The sequence below is a fragment of the Ursus maritimus genome, unplaced genomic scaffold (assembly GCF_017311325.1).
Source record: "Ursus maritimus isolate PB19 unplaced genomic scaffold, ASM1731132v1 scaffold_26, whole genome shotgun sequence".
NCBI lineage: Eukaryota > Metazoa > Chordata > Mammalia > Carnivora > Ursidae > Ursus > Ursus maritimus.
This window is the reverse complement of record NW_024425119.1, coordinates 38,673,664-38,693,089: the sequence shown is the minus strand read 5'-3', so window position 1 is coordinate 38,693,089 and position 19,426 is coordinate 38,673,664. Positions and strand designations below refer to the sequence as shown.

The 19,426-nt window shown below is 40.5% G+C and overlaps 1 protein-coding gene across 1 annotated transcript; it reads left to right on the top strand.

Annotated features, from left to right (window-relative positions):
- Window positions 1-6,706: 6,706 nt before the first annotated feature.
- Window positions 6,707-17,889, top strand: LOC103675600 (olfactory receptor 10AD1). The gene is made up of 3 exons (XM_008704721.2): window positions 6,707-6,895; window positions 8,108-8,179; window positions 16,371-17,889. Exons 1-3 carry the CDS (start codon window positions 6,707-6,709, stop codon window positions 17,415-17,417), a joined length of 1,308 nt encoding a protein of 435 aa, XP_008702943.1. The 3' UTR covers window positions 17,418-17,889.
- Window positions 17,890-19,426: the final 1,537 nt, after the last annotated feature.

Genomic DNA, 19,426 nt, shown 5'->3' with positions numbered 1-19,426 from the left:
CTGTTTCTGATATTGATGGACCATGTAATTTGGATCAGCTATGTCACTAAGAACAACAAAAGCTAGACAAAATATTTTAAACCATCCACTTGAAGGCACTAACGCACTAAACAAGCAGTGAAGAATTTGGGAGCTAAGACCCAGGAACAGTCAGTCTACATTTAAGCAGATCTAGAAAGAGCCGATGAGAGGATTAGTAAAGTGGGAGAAATGTCATGAAAAAGATGAAAGAAAGAATGGATAGAGCAAATACAATATCTGAAGAGAAAATAGCTGAGATTTTTCCAAAACTGAAGAAGACACCAGTGCCAGATTAAAGAGGCCCTAAATATATCCTAAATATGTTACTTACAAAAAGAAATACACACGTGGGCACACCACTAGAATGTCTGAAAATGAGGGACAAAGAGAAAAACTTAACAGCTGCCTGAAAAGAAAGACAGATTCCCTTCAAAAGAAGCACAATTAGATTGACAGCTATCTTCTCGACAATGAAAGTCAAAATATGAAACTTCTCTTATGTAAAACTCCATTGTAGTGGACTAGAGAGGAGCTGGAAGTCAAAGAAAGATAATGCTCCAGCTGGCCTGGAAGAGAGCATGCATCCACATTGTGACCTGCGTGTGGTGGCCATGTGGCAAGGGAGTACAGGCATCCTCCAGGAGCTGACGGCAATGCCTGACTGACAGCCAGCAAGGACATAGATACCTCAATAGTACAACAGCAAAGAATAGATTTTGCCAACAACCGGTGAGCTTGGGAGAGGACCCTGAGCGTCAGATGAAACTTACAGCCTGGTTGACACCTTGATTTCAGCCTGGTGAGACCCTGAGCAGAATTCCCAGCCAACCATACCCAGACTCCTGACCCAAGGAAATTGTAAGATAGTAAGTGTGTGTTACTTTGAGTCCCTGAACTTGTGGTAATTTGTTACACGGCAATAGACTACTAATACAAGCTTTTTAAATTCTAATATAATACCATGGAGAAAATTATGACATTAAATCTGCTTAGATAAATAGAAAAAAGTACTAAGAAAAAAATATATATTATTTTCCACAAATGATGAAAGAAGAAGTAAAGCATGAACACACTTGTAATCCTAAAGATAAATCATTAGCTTAAGAGTATTTCATAAAACTGAAGATGACACAAAGAAATGGAAAGACATTCCATGCTTGTGGATTGGATGAACAAATATTGTTAAAATGTCCATACTACCCAAAGCAATCTACACATTTAATGCAATCCCTATCAAAATACCAACAACATTTTTCACAGAACTAGAACAAAAAATCCTAAAAAGTATATGGAACCACCGAGGCCCCAAATAGCCAAAGCAATCTTGAAAAAGAAAAGCAAATCTGGAGGTATCACAATTCCAGACTTAAAGTTATATTACAAAGCTCCAGTAACCAAAACATTCTGGTACTAGCACAAAAATAGACACATAGATCAATGGAACAGAATAGAAAACTGAGAAATAAACCCATAATTATATGGGAAACTAATCCTGAGATAAAGCAGGAAAGAATATCCGATGGGGAAAAGGTACTCTCTTCAACAGATGGTGTGGGGAAAACTGGACAACTACATGCAAAAGAATGAAACTGGACGACTTTTTACACCATACACAAAACTAAACTCAAAATGGAGTCAAGACCTAAATGGGAGACCTGGAACCATAAAAATTATAAAAAGAGCACAGACAGTAACTTCTCTGATACCAGCCATAGCAACATTTTTCCAGCTATGTCTCCTGAGGCCAGGAAATAAAGGCAAAAATAAACTATTGGTTTTCCATCAAAATAAAAGTTTCTGCACAGCAAAGGAAACAATTGACAAAACAAAATAAGAGGCACCCAGCCAAACAGAAGAGATTTGCAAATGACATATCTGATAAAGGGTTAGTGTCCAAAATCTATACAGAACTGATCCAACTCAACACCCAAAAAACAAATAATCCAATTAAAAAATGGGCAGAAGACATGAACAGACACTTCTCCAAAGAAGACAGCAACATGGCCAACAGATATGTGAGAAGATGCTCAACATCACTCATCATTAGGGAAATGCAAATCAAAACTACAATGAGATATCAGCTCACACCTGTCAGAATTGCTAACATCAAAAACACAAAAAACAACAAGTGTGGCAAGGATGTGCAGAAAAAGGAACCCTTTTGCACTGTTGGTGGGAATGCAAACTGGTGCAGCAACTGTGGAAAACAGTTTAAAGATTCCTCAAAAATTTAAAAGTAGAACTACTCTACAATCCAGTAATCCCACCACTGGGTATTTACCCAAAAAACAAAAACAAAAACAAAAACAAAACTAATTCATATGGATAATGCATTGCAGGGAGGATACGTGCAGGGATAATACATGTTTCTATCAGCATTATTTACAATAACCAAATTATGGAAACATCCCAAGTGTCTATGGAGGGATGAATGGATAAAGAAGATGGGGTATATATACACAATGCAGTATTTTCTGCCATAAAAAAGAATGAAATCTCACCACTTGCAACAACATGGATGGAGCTCTAGGTATAGTATAATGCTAGTATAATGCTAAACGAAATAAGTGAAATACGTCAGTCAGAGAAAGACAAATGCCATATGCTTTCACTCATGGTGGAATTTAAGAAACAAAAAAAAGAGCAAAGATTTAAAAAATAAATAAGGAGAGAGACAAACCAAGAAACAGACTCTTAGATATAGAGAACAAACTGATGCTTACCAGAGGGGAGGTGGGTAGAGTGATGGGTAAAATAGGTGATGGGAATCAAGGAGTGCACTTGTCATGATGAGCACTGGGTGATAGATATATCACTATATGGTACTAGATGGTACCGTCACTCTATGGGACACTTGAATTACTGTGAGGTACACCTGAAACTAATATAGCACGATACATTAACTATACTGTAATTTAAAATTTTTAAAATTCTAGATTTGGGATGCTAACCCTTTATCAGATATGTCATTTGCAAATATCTTCTCCCATTCCCTAGGTTGTCTTTTAGCTTTGTTGATTGTTTCCTTCACTGTGCAGAGCTTTGTATCTTGATGAAGTCCCAATAGTTCATTTTTGCTATTGTCATATGGAGGTTCCTCAAAAAGGTAAAAATAGAACTACCCTACGACCCACCAATTGCATTACTAGGTATTTACCCAAAGGATACAAAAATACTGATTTGAAGGGGTACATGCACCCCAATGCTTATAGCAGCATTATCAAAAATAGCCAAACTATGAAAACAGTCCGAGGGTCCACTGAATGATGAATGGATAAAGAAGATGTGGTGTATACATATACGTGGAGATATATATGATGAAATATTACTCGGCCATCAAAAAGAATGAAATCTTGCCGTTTGCAATGACATGAACGGAGGTAGAGGGTACTATGCTATGCGAAACAAGTCAGAGGAAGACAAATACTATATGATTTCAATCATATGTGGAATTTAAGAAAGAAAACAGATGAACATAGGGAAAGGGGGGAAAAAGAGAGAGGGAGGCAGACCATAAGTGACTCTTAACTAAAGAGAACAAGCTGCGGGTTGATGGAGGGAGGTGGGTGGGGTGTGGGCTGAATGGGTGATGCATATGAAGGAGGGCACTTGTTGTGCTGAGCACTGGGTGTTTTATGTAAGTGATGAATCACTAAATTCTACCTGAAACCAAATTTACCATATATGTTAACTAACTAGAATTGAAATAAAAACTTGAAAAAATATTTCTATAATATTTCTATAAATAAAGAACCAGACATAGGATCTTAAGGCAAATACTATCAATCAAGGAAAAGTACTCTAATTTTAGATAACTGGAAAAAGAGGGAAACACCTCAACTTTTTAAGTGATAACTTCAATACCAAAACTTAATAAAGACAAAATCAACTAATCTCACTCTCATAGTTGCAAAATCCTTAAAGAAAACTGTCTCCCACAATGTATTAAAAATATAATAGCTTATGTCGTGAACAAAGTTGAGTTTATTCCAGTAATTCAGAGTTGACTGCACATCAGAAAATGAATTATGTAAATGACTAGATTAACACACAAATGAAGAAGAACCACATGCTCATCTCAGTAGATGCAGGAAAGGCATCTGTTTTATTAAACATGTATACCTGGTTATAATTAAAAAAAAAAAAAAAAACTTCTCAGCAGACCAGGAATAGAAATGAACTTCCTTAAGCTATTAAAGTGATTATACACCAAAACTCAACAGCAAATATCCTTCTCCCAAAGTGAAACATTAAAATTGCCCTCAGATCATAAATAAGCCTAAGTAATCATTATCCCTACTTTTATTCAAGATTGTATTTTATTTCATTTAAATTTTAGTTGGCAATATTAGTTACTGGTTTCTGGAGTAGAATTCAGTGATTTGTCACTTACATATAACACCCAGTGCTCATCACAACAAGTGCCCTCCTTAATACCCGTCACCCTTCTAGTCCATCCCCACACTCTCCCTTCATCAGCCCTTGTTTGTTCTCTATCATTAAGAGTCCCTTATGGCTTGTTTCCCTCTCTCCTTTTTTTCTTTTCGCCCTTTCCATATGTCCATCTCTTTTCTTTCTTAAATTCCCCATATCAGTGAAATCATATGGTATTTGTCTTTGTCCGACTGACTTATTTCATTTAGCATGATACCCTCTAATTGCATCCACATCGTTGCTGATGGCAAGATTTCATTTTTTGATGGCTGAGTAATATTCCATCGTGTATACATACTTAAGATTGTATTGAAGATCCTAGAAAGGACAATAAAGCAAGGGAAATAGGTAATTGGTATAAGAACTGGAAATGAAAATGCAAAACTGTCTTCATTTTCAGATGACGTATGGTGGTCTTCATAGAAAAACTAAAAGAATGCACAGATAACTTATTAAAATTCATAGGTTTTAATGAGGTTACCGGACACAAAATTGATACACAAAAACTGAATTGCATTCTATATGCCTGCAAACATATTAGGAAATTGAAATTTTAAGATACCACTTTAAATAGTATCCAAAATATAAAGTACATAAGAATAACCCAACTGAAAACGGTCAATCCTTCATGGAAAGATGCATATAAATTTATGGAATGTCACTAGAGAAACTCTAAATAAATGGAAATTATAATATAGAGACTTACCTCACATAGGATCGAGTTAACAATGCTGCCCTAATGGCTCTAGAAATTATACCACTTTTGACATCCCTGTTTTTGATTTACAAGTGATCCTTGAACAACACAGGTCTGACATGTGCAAGGGCTCTTACACATGGACTTTTTACAGTACAGTACTCTAAATGTATTTCCTCTTCCTAAGGATTTTCTTGATAACATTCTCTTTCCTCTAGCTTGCTTTATTGTGCAAATACAATATATAATACCTATAATATACAGAATATGTGTTAATCTACTGTTTATGTGATTATAAGCCTTCCAGTCAACAGTAGGCTATTGTTAAGTTTTGGGGAGTTAAAGTTTTATGCAGATTTCTGACTGCACACAGGGGTGGTGTCTCTAACCCCTAAGTTGTCCCAGGATCAACTATAATTATTTTCTCACCCAAATTTGGGGTTTGAATGAAAAACCCCATGTTTGGGTTGGAATTTGGTCATAAAATGTTGTGGACGAGAGGTATAGGGAAGTGAGGAGACCAGTAACCTTCCTTCTTAGCATATCAATTGAAGGTATAAAAATAGCTGTTTTTAAAGAACTTGACAAATTGGCGCTTTTTTTTTTTTCAGAAGTTTTTGGATGGATATCTGAAGGAATGTCAGACATCTTGTACTGCAAAGTTCAGTGTCCTGAAGCTTAGTTTTTGTGCCTTATGCCTTAAAATCGTGTCTTCCTCCAAACTGAGTTATGGTCCAAAAATGCCCCAATTAAATTAGATTTTGTAAGACCAAGACTTGGTGATGGTGGTGGAAGTGTATGGTAGAGTGCAGAGAAAAAGCCATCCCACACCTTTAGAATGAGTCAGGACACAAGCATCATAAATTCAGTTTTACAAGAGTCCAGGCTCTCTAGGAGTAGAAAGAGGAGCTTTAGAGGATTGAGGGGATGTGAGGACGACTGAAGTTCTTTGGGTTAGGCAGATTCAAATTCAGTGCTAGGCAGGCAGGATTTTGGAAGAACAGTGGATGGATCAGGAGAAAGAAGGTTCTTCCAGATTTCAAGAAAGGAAGTATGATAAGGAAAAGGTAGAGGATGGTAGTTAGTGTTGAATAAGGTGACTAGAGCAGAGTGGGTACACAGCCAGTGTTTATTATTGTGTTGAATGTAGCATAATGATACGAAAAAGTATTTAATTGGGTACACAAGGAATGCTGCCTATGTCATCAGAGCCCCTAACTAGAAAATTAATTCAAAATAAAATTGGTAGACCAGAGTTAAAGGGCTCCCAGATTTGAAGCTGAGGACACGGGGATAGTGATACTTGCCAGGCCCCCTTGTCTATCAAGTTACCTGGTAAACGGACTAGAACTTTCCTGGGAAAACCTGAGACTATTCTAGACCTTCCAGGCCACCTGCCATGGACATAGCCTCATTAGGGAGCCTTGGAATGAACTGTTGTAAGACTTTCCCCAGGGATCCAGTTAGAATGGTAACACTTCACAAGAGATAGTTGGCCTTATTACACTTGGATCCCAACAGGAACCAGTTAGAAGCTCACGCCTGCCTGTGTGCATGTCCTTTTTGCCCTATAATCAAGCTGCTGGTTTGCAGCAGAATTCACTGCACCCTCACTCTGTGCCTGTGGATCGCTCCTCTGGGCCTGAGATCAGCACAGCCAATGTCATCACCTTCATGTACCAAAGCCCGTGGAGAAGGTCAGTGAATGTGCTCACTTCTGCACTGAAAGCTGACCCTGACTTGGTTGGCATCCATCAGAGATGAATACCCCCTGGCTCCCTCAATGACCAGTTGTGTTCCGATCACCCCAGGGCTCTGCACAAAGAGGTTATGAAGGAAACTCCATTTACCTCCACCTTGTCCCTTTCTCCCTCTCTAGATGCCTAGCACTGTCTACGCTATTCCAGTTCTCTCCCAGCTACTCTCTTCTCTCGATCACCCCTCTGAGGTTCCATCAGGCTCTCAGAGTCCACCCACAAGCCCTCATGGCTCTGGCTGAGGGGCACCTGGCTTGCATGTGTCTGGTGGGGCCGGTCTGGTTTGTGAAGACATGTCTCTAATTGCTGCAGAGAGGGAGACAATCCAGAAGGTCAATCTTTCATTTCTAGAACTTGAAGGAGCAGAACCCTAGTACCTGGCTATTTAGTTCTGATTCTACATGAGCAGGGAGCCATGCCCAGCCTGCCTGGTCAGCCTCTCAGTCTCTTTTTCCACTTTTGGCTTTTCGTCTCATTTTTTTCTGTGCCAAGATTTGGGTCCTTACTTCTCTGTCTCCTGGTATGTTTCTCTCTATTCCCTCCCCCAAAGACCCACCGGTTCATCACTTTTCCACGTATACATCATCTTGTCACATATGCACACTCTTCCTATTTCCTTCTCTCTGTTTCAGTCTCTCTAATTCTCTCTTTGGCTTTAACATTTTTCCTTCTTTTTTTGTTTTGTGTGGATGGGATCTCTCCACTATCTCCAGGATTACTTTTTCTCGTATCTTTCTTTTTCCAACCCTTCCTCTATATGTTTATGTGTGTCCGTATTTTCTGTTTATCTGGCATTTTTCTTTCTTGTTCCCTGGAGAAAGAGAGGCTAAGAAGTGACTCGAGGATGATCCTCCCCTAGAAATTGTGCACAGAGTTTGAGGCTGATATTTTTTGCAATGTTTCTGGAAGCCAGATTAAGAGAAAATGGGACTCACATATATCGGGGGGAAAAACTGAGTGAGATGAAAGACCCTCTGGGTAGGGAGAGGCAGGAACCATTAGGATGGAGGAGAGCCTCCTCTTTCTCTGGGTTTCTGCATGTGGGAAGCTGGCCAGATCTTTACAGTATTCCTTCCACATGTGAAGTGAAACCACAGGGAGAGGGAGAGGAAACAGAGATCAAAGCTAATGTTTGTTTATTGTCTAATCTGTGGCACCCTCTAATTACGTGTTATTTTAGTTAATCCTTGTTTTGTAGGAGAAAAAAGCCTGTGTCTCAGCTAACCAACTCCACGTTATAATAAGTGACAATGCCAAGGCTGAATTTCAGGTATGCCTGCCTCCAAAGTGCCTGTACTTTACCGTTCTAGCCTCACTGCTTCCCTATAAGATGATAGATAAATTCCAGATGGTTTTTGAGTCTCTAAATATGTAACTATTCACCTTTAAAATCATCCATTTCTTAGTGCAGGAATCTTTCTGTGCTTTAGCTTTGTTCTCTTCTATTCAATTGGTAGGCATCCCCCCCCCACTATCTCTCACTTTTTCTCTTTCTTCTCTGACCTATTTAGAGTCATTCCAAGTTTCTTTCAGGCATTTTAAATAGCAAAATAGCTCAGATTAACTAATGCCACCGAACAGCCGAAATTATCCAATCTGCCGAAGTTCAATAATTCTTGACTGCTAAATTCTCCTCTTCAATTTGTTATTCATCCCTCTTTGGACATATACACAGGCCCTCAACATTCAGAGGAAGATCATTAGGCATACCTTTGCATTATCATTTCCTCTCTCTTTCCCTTGGTTTCTTGGTTGTTTTACTCGTTAAGTTTCCATATTGAAGGTGACTGTGTTAAGGGAGAAGAGCAGCACGTGTACTCTGGTTTCATTATAGCTTCTAATTGAATTGTAAGTTCACATTAGGGCTCAGAGAGTCAATGGATAAGGACATGGAAGAGCAAGTCTCAGGAGATGGAGGCAGGCAAAATATGGAGTTAGAACTTCAGCTATGATATGAAATTGAGGTTATGTTTGGTAATTCCATTATTTATGGTGTCTCCCATTAGTGCAGATCAATAAGAAGGGTCCTCTGGGAGAACGTGTGGCCTACATTTACCTTTTGGACATCACAGGAATCTAGCCCATGACAGGCATCTGGCATGCCCAGCATTGGCACATTTATAACCACTTGGCCTTGGCCAGGTCATCGTCAGGGACTGCAGGTACTTCAGAGAGCCTCAGTTTCAGAGAGATATGGAGAGATTCAAGTGGATCCAGGAGCAAAGCAATGTGGTTTCTGAGGCAGAAGGAAGGCAGAAGACTAAGAGAGAAACAATGAGAGAATTTAGAACATTTCTACAATTTACCTCAATGGGATAAAATCTCTGCTGCAAGCCAGTTGTTGAGAAGGCCCGGTGAGGAGCAAAGAGACTACTCAGTGTCCATCTTACTTAAGAAAAGGGGTTTGGGAATGAACTTAGAAGAGAAAAGAGGGAAAATGGTAGGTCTAGAGAAACGCTTCTGAAGTGAGTTCCTAAGACATTGAAATGGGTTGCTAAGTTGTAACAGAGTTGCCAGCAGAGGCCTCTAGGGACTCACACTGAGAGTAGTTGTCCTTCCTTAAAAGTCATTTACATCTGTCCTCCAAATATCTTCTCAGCCATGGGTCCCTTTGCTTTTGTCTGTACAACTTTATTAGGCTCTACATGGCAAAAATTTCTTTTCTGTTGCCTTCCCATTTTATTTCCAAATTCCTCAAATTTCATACAGCTGCGTTAGTGAAAATCGTGGAGTTCCAAAGTTACTTCTCAAATTTTAAAATCTATAGGGGCACCTGGGTGGCTCAGTTGGTTAAGCATCTGCCTTTGGCCAGTTTGTGATCCCAACGTCCTGGGATCAAGCCCCAAGGCCCTGGGGATCTCCCTCTCCCTCTGCCCCTTCCTTCCACCCCTGCTTGTGTTCTTGCTCTTGCACTCTCTCTCAAATAAATAAATACATAAAATCTTTCTTAAAAAATCTTTAGAAATGCCACAATTACAGGGCATTCTGAATAATGCACCAAATCAGAAGGAAAACAATTTTTTTTTTCTGGCCATGTAAGGATTTGTTTGGTAAGGGCCTGGGCTATCTTTGTATTGATGGGGCTAGTGCAGTAGGATGCAGAGTAGGCCTGGCAGACAATGGCTTTGGTCTTACAAGGTCTTTCTAATTTCACTTTTTTGCTCCTGGTAAAGAGTCTCACTGTAGGTTACTGTCTTTCTAGTGTTGCTGGTGTGAGACACCATCCAGCTAGATAGAACTACTTGGTTCTCTTCCTCCACAGACAGGTGGCAAAATCTTCCAAACAGCTCTGCAACTTGTGTATTCTTCTTGATCTCTGGTTGTGGATGAACTCCGTCTCACTAACAAGGAACTCTAGATCCTGGTTGCCCTTCTCTTTTAGCAAGGCTAATTCTGGGGCTCACCTTCATTCCTATCTAGAGGTTTTCAACAGGTCTGTATCTTTTTTTCTTTTTTTATTTAAATTCAATGAGCCAATGTGTAGTACATCATTAGTTTTTGATATAATGTTCAATGATCCATTAGTTGCATATAACACCCAGTGCTCATCACATCACATGCCCTCCTTATTGCCCATCACCAAGTTACCCCAGCCCCCCACCCACCTCCCTTTCTGCAACCCTCAGGTCTATATTTTTGAATGGTTAATGGCCCTTCTTTGGCTTTTTCAAATCTGATTTCTAAATCCTCATTGTTAGTTAACAAAAAGAAATTGAGTATCCACTTTAGGGGAACTGTAGCTTGTCTGAGCTGGAATCAGGAGGGTGGATGCCTTTGCCTTCTTCCTAAAGGCTGACTGCTGATCTAATCTTATTGAATTAGGCGAGTTTTCAGCCTGGCTCTTAGTTCTCAGCCTTGAGAAGCAGTGGAAATCTTCACTCAATTCTCAAAGAAGCCCCAATGAATTAAAATTTTTTATTTTATAAATTTGACTTCAAAATTACTGAGTATCATCCATTATGGAATTTGGGGCCTCCAGTGGATCCAGGCGTTGTCCAGTTTTGGACAGGAGTTTCTATCTTCCTTATTAAATATTGAGGAGAAACTGGTTTTCATCACTGAATCTATCCTGTATATCACAATAATCACATATCTACTGATAACTCAATTTACTGAAAGAACATCTTTTTAGGGCCACTTTCTACCTCTTAAAGTCTTCCTTAAAGTTTGGGTATAATTTCAACCTTCAGTTTCAGGCTTTCTGGGCTTAATCCATGCTTCCACTTACATTGGCCATTTTTCCTTTTATAAAAATGCACTTTTCAAGAACAACCTCTGAATCCGTCAGTCATTAGCAGATCTTTTTCTGGAGTTGATGTTTTTTCCTCTTACACACTTTTTCCTTGAGTATTTCATTATTTTATTACTCTGAGATACCGCAGTATTTTATTGATGCCCTGTAGGAGCTCTTAACCATATCATAGCACAGTTAAGTTGTAAAATATCTCTACCCACAACCGTACTGTATGTTCTGCCAGAACTTAACAATGCTTAGAAATAATTTTTAATTTGCGGATTCAGTTTTTAAAAGGCTTCAGGCATTTTGAGGATTACTGACATTTAAAAATGTAAATGTCTTAACTAATATTTTTTATTTATCCAATGACCTAGAAAAGGAGACTTTAGATTTGTTGAGCACTTCCCCTACTACAAATACTGTTCTATGTGATTTACATTTATACATATTTACACACACACACATTTTTGGTTGAATGAATAAATTTCCTCTTAGTCTTCACAACAACCATACCAACAAATATGTTTTTCTTCATTTTACTCTCAAGAAAAATGCTCTCATGCACACATGTTTTCATATAGCATTTCAGAGGTGCACAGACACACTGAAACATATCTTCTGACTCCCTAGAGCTCCATGATCCCCAGGATAAATATATCCACCATAAAGTATTTCTGCTCAGAAAAATAGTGCTTTTTGGCTTTCAGTCATGAAATTATGTATTTAATCCAGAAAATGAAGGGGCTACTGCAACAGATGACTGGATTAAGAAGTTGTGGTCCATATATACAATGGAATATTACTCAGCAATCAGAAAGAATGAGTTCTCAACATTTGCTACAACATGGACGGCACTGGAGGAGATAATGCTTAGTGAAATAAGTCAAGCAGAGAAAGACAACTATCATATGATTTCTCTCATCTATGGAACATAAGAACTAGAATGAGCAGTAGGGGAAGAAAGGGATAAAGAAAGGGGGGGTAATCAGAAGGGGGAATGAAACATGAGAGACTATGGACTATGAGAAACAAACTGAGGGCTACAGAGGGGAGGGGGGTGGGGGAATGGGATAGACCGGTGATGGGTAGTAAGGAGGGCACGTATTGCATGGTGCACTGGGTGTTATACACAACTAATGAATCATCGAGCCTTACATCGAAAACCAGGGATGTACTGTATGGTGACTAACATAATATAATAAAAAATCATTATAAAAAAAAAATGAAGGGGCTAGAGTATGTGGAAGAGAAGCCAGATTTCAAGCTGTGTTAGAATTGAAATTACTAGAGGCACATTTTATTTACAGCAGACCTGCAAGTAGATAGCCAAGCCTCACAGAAGCTGAAGCTTTCTAAGAATCTACCTAATTTAAACAAGGCTGATGAGTTCATTTACAACTAAATGAACCAATCTCATTCCTAAAACAAACATACTCTCCAGAATAAATGAACAATACAGTGCTGTGTCGTATTGTCTTTCCTGTGGTCATAGCATGCTAGGAAGGCTACAGGAAGGTTGTGGCTAAAACTGTTGAATGTATTCAACAGTGTCCTGCTCCTCTTCAGTAAGTAAGACAGGAATCAGAATCTTAACCTTACAATGAGGCATTTTCCCACCTGTCTAGTCTACAGTAGCACACGTTGTTCATTGTGCTCCTGTGATCAAGGAACATAGACTTCTCTCCCTGAACTCACCAGCACTATACCTTGAGCATTCAGCATACGTGTATCAGCAGAACTCTTCCCTCTCAGGCTCTTTCCCAGACATCACTGTGACTTCATGGTTTCTTGTCGTTATAATCAAGGCTCTAGCATGTTTCTTTGTTTAAATTTTATTTCCATATAAGTGATCATATTACTAATAATAATCGTTAGGGATTTTGAGGGGTCATCTGGTTCTGAATCATCTAAGAAATAAGACAGAGTCTGCAGGTGGAGGTTAAAACATCACCTTTACTAATAACAAAGCAGACATTGGAGCAATTGGACTTCCTAATCCAGAAGCAGAGAGTTAGACAGACAAACCTATTCCCCAGTAACTGGCAGGACTGTACAGCCACAAAGCCTCCCCAAATGGGTAGAACCTGCCTGGGAGAAGGCCACTCACTTCCAAGGAGAAGGTGAGAGGAAAGGGATAGAAAACACGTGTTCAGTTTCTCCTTCTAAAATCACCAATCTGGGAAGCCGCTCCACTCCCCATGGAATGGTGGAATGAAGAAGAGAAAGCTCAAGGGTGTTATGCTATCACAGTTTCATCCATGTGGAAGGAAACATCAGGAATATGGAAGAACTTATTTCCCACCTACCCCACCCCTAACAATATCTAGCAATGTGTCCTCCAACCCCATTAAGTCTACAGTTAACCACAGGGTGTAAGATATTAAAACAGTCCTACTTCCACCTTCATGTTGACTGCTCTTCCAAGAGGCTCTTTGAACTTTGAAACAGTTCTATTTTCCTTGCAAGTGGTGTTAAAAGGAATCAGAACAGTAGGTTAATTAGTCAACTCTGAAGCCAGTCTAGACCCACAGCCGAAAACTTATTCCCTGTTCCTCTCTCCTTGCCAAACTGTGTTCAGCTACATTGTCCAACATAACTTCACAGACATTCTTCGATGAGATTAAATTATATCCTTAAATTACAATTAAAAGTCATGGCATGTGTGAACTACTTTATAAACTATTGTTAATTTAAATGAGATTACAGACCCTTGACTCTTTAAACAAGAAGTCCAAGGGGTCATGAGTGGTTATTTATTTTATATCTGTACCCTTGGCAGAAGAAAATCCCATGATCTGCTTCTGGTTTAACAGAGAAATCTCATACGTATATATGTATATAGCTTTCTGAAAACAGTGAGATATCAATTTAAATATTATGATGGCCATGACTGAGGCCACCAATAAAAATATATTTTAGAGGTTCACAAGTAGGTTTAGAGCCCATAGCAACAATTTCTGATGTCCAGGCTCAGAGAATTCTTTGTCAGAAACAACCGCAAGGACACGTTTTATGTTATAGAATAATATGAGATTGTCTGCACTAAAGGAAAATGAATGTTTTCTTATTCTCTTGCTGGTGTTTCCTCAAGTAACAATTAAGAGAGCATGTGGTTTTCAAGTCAAGGTGCTAAAATTCAGTTAGCCCTGGGACAAAATTAAAGGTCCTGAGAAGGTCAAAACATACGCTATGGAAAAGTGGAACCAAGTAAGCTTATTAACAAGTGGAATATGTGACAGTTAAAGTGCAGTACGTATGTAACTTGGTATTTTTATTTAAGTAAACATTCATCATCTGTGGTATGGATGTTGAAGAACTAACGAGGTCATCACCACAACTGTCTTCCAGAGTGGCCCACCAGGTCGGACCATCCTCCCTGGAACAGTTCTTCTTCAAACACCATGGGATTTTCTCTATTGTTTGCTGCAGTGATTCAGTGATAAGCATCATCACCAGCCAAGCAACAGAATGAGGTAGGATGTGATTTTCAAGTCACTGTCCTATTTATTTATGCAAATGCTTGACTGGTTAACCCCAGTGGTTAACAGGACGCTAGATGCCAGGTATCAGGGAGCGTTCTTCCTGGCACAGTGAACCACAATAAGCATTTATATATTCCTATAGATCCTAGTGCTTTCTTAGGTTGAACCTAGTTTCTTCTTGGACAAGTCCCAGGCTTGTCTGGAGCATAGCTCACCGCCTTCCCTTGCCCAGACTCAGACCTTGACTCTAACATGTCCACTGGGCCCATGATTCCAGGCCATGTCTTGGGTTAAACATTGCTCTCTAACCCTCCCTGCCTTTTCGGCCCGAAGAGGAGAAACTCGAAGTACAAGTTCTAGGGGAGCATTCCAAAGTACAGATGACGGGAATGGCCTACTGCCTTGACCTATCAGGAAATCACCTACAGGGAATCCAATGTGGGAAGGAGTGGCAGTAACAGGGTAGGTCTCTTCTAAAATTAAGATAGGCAACATGAGATGTTTAAAGACATGGAGAAGAGAGGGGAGTCCAACCAGAAGTAGCTGAATGGCAGACAGCCACACCAAATATGAGAAAGGGAGAGGGAGAAGAAAAGAGTGAGAAGAGGAAGTGGAGAAAAAAGGGGGAAAGACTACCAGAGGGGGTAGAGTAAGAGTGTGTAGAAAAAGGAGTGAGAGAAAAGGAAATGAAGAAGAGTAGTTGGAGGAACTAAAGGTTAAGAAGGAATATACTAACCATCTCTAAGCATCTGAAAGTGGAAAGGATCTATCTGATATCCTAACTCCAAGACAAGATGAAGAGCACAAGAGAGATTTACTATGAACATAATGACTTCCTAAAAGTTACAATAATGAGAAAAGAACATGAGAATTCTGAATGCTCATTCTCTGATCATGGGAAAAGAACAAGACTTATCCTGGAAGCAAAGGGACAGATCAAAGTTTTCAGAAGGTCCATTCCAGAAAGGCTGAATTTGTGCCCTGCTCATAGCTTCCCTTGTCTCAGCAATGGTTGCATCCTTTCCACCCAAAAGTGCTTAGCCCTGAGTTCCAACCCCTGTAGGAAAACTTCTCCTATTGGGAAAGCACGCTAGAGCTCACAACCAGGCCCCATCTCCAGCATGCGCTGCGTGGGTGGTCGATGCAGCAGCACCAACCACTGGGAGAGGGAGTCTGGAAAGAGGGTGGATGACTGGTAAGCATAGCTGTTTCCAGAGTAATACAAATCATTCTCACCTAAGAGGCAATGCTGAGGGCTAGAATGTTACCTGTTTCCTCTGAAACTTCAACCCATTTATCGTTTAAAATACATACACTAGACTAAGCACTTTCTTCTTCTAGAAACATATGTCTTTAAACATCTCCCACGTGCTTCCTAAATATGCTCTTCTATGAGCTAACAACCACCATGCCCTTCCCTCAAATACTCCATTCCTCAGTTTCTTAAACCTTTCCTCATTTGGCATGGGTTCCAGGCCCAACCATCTTAGTTTTGCACCTCTGAACACATTTTGGTTAGTGGCTAGTCCTTCAATATTTAGGGCCCTGGAGCAGATGCAGTACTTCATTTGAGGCCTGACCAAACCAGAATAAAGTATAACCATCGCTTCCTCAATTTTTGATATTGCAACTCCATGTATGCAGCCTGTGGTGACCCTGGCAACTTCACTGCCCACATATTGCCAATTACATAGTTTACTAAAGTTCCAAGACATTTACCGTCACTCATTGTTCTTTTATAGCTGGATCTCTGGGTGCAAGTGAGTACCTTACTTCCCCTACAGCTATCTCACCTGTGCTTTTCCTGTCCTCCCTCCTCAAGCAGGTCCAAGACAGTGGACCTAAGGAATGGCAGCACAGTGGCAGAGTTTATCCTCGTGGGCTTTGAGCAGAGCTCCTCTTCCACGCGGGCATTGCTCTTTGCCCTCTTCCTAGCCCTCTACAGCCTTGCCATGGCCATGAATGGCCTCATCATCTTCATCACCTGGACAGACCCCAGGCTCAACAGCCCCATGTACTTCTTCCTTGGCCACCTATCCTTCCTGGATGTCTGCTTCATCACCACCACCATCCCACAGATGCTGATCCACCTGGTGGTCAAGAACCACATTGTCTCCTTTGTCTCTTGCTCGACCCAGATGTACTTGGTCTTCTGCGTGGGAGTGGCCGAGTGCATCCTCTTGGCTTTTATGGCCTATGACCGTTATGTTGCCATCTGCCACCCACTCAGCTATGCCCAGATCATGAGCCGGCAGGTCTGCATGAAGCTGGTGAGTACTGCCTGGTTCTTTGGGCTGATCAATGGCATCTTTCTTGAGTATATGTCATTCCGGAATCCCTTCTGTAGAAACAACCACATAGAAAACTTCTTCTGTGAGGCCCCCATAGTGATCGCTCTCTCTTGTGGAGATCCCCAGTTTAGTCTGAAGATGATCTTTGCCGATGCCATCGTGGTGCTGCTCAGCCCCATGGTGCTCATTGTCATCTCTTATGCTCGTATCCTGGCCTCCATCCTCGGCAGAGCCTCCTCCTCAGGTCGTGGAAAGACCTTCTCTACTTGCTCTTCCCACCTGACTGTGGTCATCTTTTTATACACCTCAGCCATGTTCTCTTATATGAACCCTCGCAGCACACATGGCCCTGACAAAGACAAGCCCTTCTCCCTCCTCTACACCATCATCACCCCCATGTGCAACCCCATCATCTATAGTTTTCGAAACAAGGAAATGAAGGGGGCCATGGTGAGGGCCCTTGGGAGGACCAGCCTGGCCCAGGCAGAGGCTGTCTAGTGAGAAGCCTCCTGGAAGAGAAGCTCCCCCCCATCCCCGTCGCCCCAGCCCTGACAATTGGATAATTCTTCAGTGCTGAAAGGCTCTAGGAAGGAGCATTCATAGTTTTCTTCCTACTACCATCAGATCTGGAAGATCATGTCAATATCTAATGCTCTTCTGTCTGATTTCACTTCAAGTGTTGTTTTCTCTTGGTCCTTTCTCAGGATAGTTTGAGACTTCCCTATGTTTTTCTTCTATGTTGTCACAACAGGATCTTAAAGACATTAATGCACTTAACTCCATTTCATTTTATTTGTACAGCACTTTTACATGCTATTCCCAGCCTGAGTTTTGCATACACATTTAGGAGTAAAGTTTTCTTCTCATTCAACTTGCCATTCTAGTCGTCTTTTCTTTCCCACATTCCACTCTCATATTCTGAATCCATTTCAACCAACCCGGCCTCTACATAAGAAAAAGTAGCAGGAAAAGTTAAGAAAAAGGGAATTAGGGAGCAGTATTGATGTTAAGAAAAGTCAGAGAAAAGAAGAAAATGAAAAAGATCATCAGCCTGAATTCCATATCTTAGCCTCCACTAGCCCATGAGGGAGACCTTATAGTGGCATTAAATTGCCACCATAATAATCTTTCAATTTAAGTTTATACTTGTGTGTTGTTGAGGAAAGGAAGGTGAGAGAGGCTAGTGTGTCAAACCCCTTCTCCTAAATCTTCTAGTTTCCTAGGTAATAAGATTGCTTGATATTTCCCTTCTGATCCAAGTAGTCAATGCCTCTGCCAAGCTTCTCAGACTACTAGTTTCCTTCCCTGGCATAGACTCTCAATTAACTCCCCTCTCCCTAGTGTCTTCCTTTTTTCCCAACCATCTTTCATTTCATTCCAACTCAATCCTATTGCCCCTTACTTCCCATCTTAAACGGATACATTTCATTTCCTGTGCTTTAAGGAACACCTCTCCACACTACCTTTACCATTGCAGAAGCCTTTCCATTTGCAACTCTGACCTCTCTCACTTCCTCTAACTTCTCTCCTTAACCACATTTAACATCCCTTGAGAGGGTATTATATTTTTAGCCATTCTCTTTCTTTGAAAATTGCATTTTTCCTCATGCCCCTTTCATAATAATAGAAAAGGGACGTCTGGGTGGCTCAGTTGGTTAAGCATCTGCCTTTGGCTCAAGTCATGATCCCAGAGTCCTGGGATCGAGTCCTGTGTCAGGCTCGCTGCTGAGGGAGCCTGCTTCTCCCTCTCCTCCCCACTTGTGCTCTCTAGCTATCTCTGTCACTGTCTCTCTCTTTCTCAAATAAATAAATTTTAAAAAAATCTTTTAAAAAGGGGGGGCAGGTCTGTTCTTTATTTTCTGGTGCCACTTCCATAAGATAAGTGCACCTCAGTTAGGATTCCCTCAAAAAGATATACTACCCTATCCACATCATACACATCACACTACCTCCTGCAATGACTTGAACGTGGTAACTTCACTCCACACAGTTGTAATCTTTTGAATCCAAATTGGTTAATCTCTAGATATCCGAGGACGTGTGAGAAGTCCTCAGTCAGCAGCGAGGAAGAAATGAAACACAGGTGTAATTAAGAAGAAACAATAAACGTAGAACATAAAATTTTCATTATCTAAGAGAAATTACACCAGGCAAAGTTAAACAGGAAAGAAAGACTTTATTTAAGACTATTGCAACAGGAAATTGAACTCAACTCTCCTGAAACAAGTGCCTGGAGAGTTATTAAGAGCTGTAGTAGGGCCACCTGTGGGTGGTGACTGGTCTTAAAGGAAAAGTAAGTTTACAGGTTGTAGTTTTGCAGTTGGAGCAAGGTGCCCATTGATGTTGGGCTCCTACCCTTCTATAGAGACTAGGAAATAGGAATGCCATCTTCCTGAGGATTACAGTTCAAAGGGATGGCTCCCAGGTCATTGAGAAAGACCTTCCCCTGGGTCTTAAAACTGGCACAAGGCTTTAAAAGAGATTCATATGTGTTTAAAAGGGGGCGA

Excerpts from the sequence above, each read along its gene's own strand:
- LOC103675600 (XM_008704721.2), top strand. The coding sequence starts at position 6,707 with ATGTCCTTTTTGCCCTATAATCAAGCTGCTGGTTTGCAGCAGAATTCA. Across the intron at positions 6,896-8,107 it reads TGAAAGCTGACCCTGACTTG|GAGAAAAAAGCCTGTGTCTC; the intron begins GTTGGCATCCAT and ends CTTGTTTTGTAG. Across the intron at positions 8,180-16,370 it reads ATGCCAAGGCTGAATTTCAG|CTGGATCTCTGGGTGCAAGT; the intron begins GTATGCCTGCCT and ends GTTCTTTTATAG.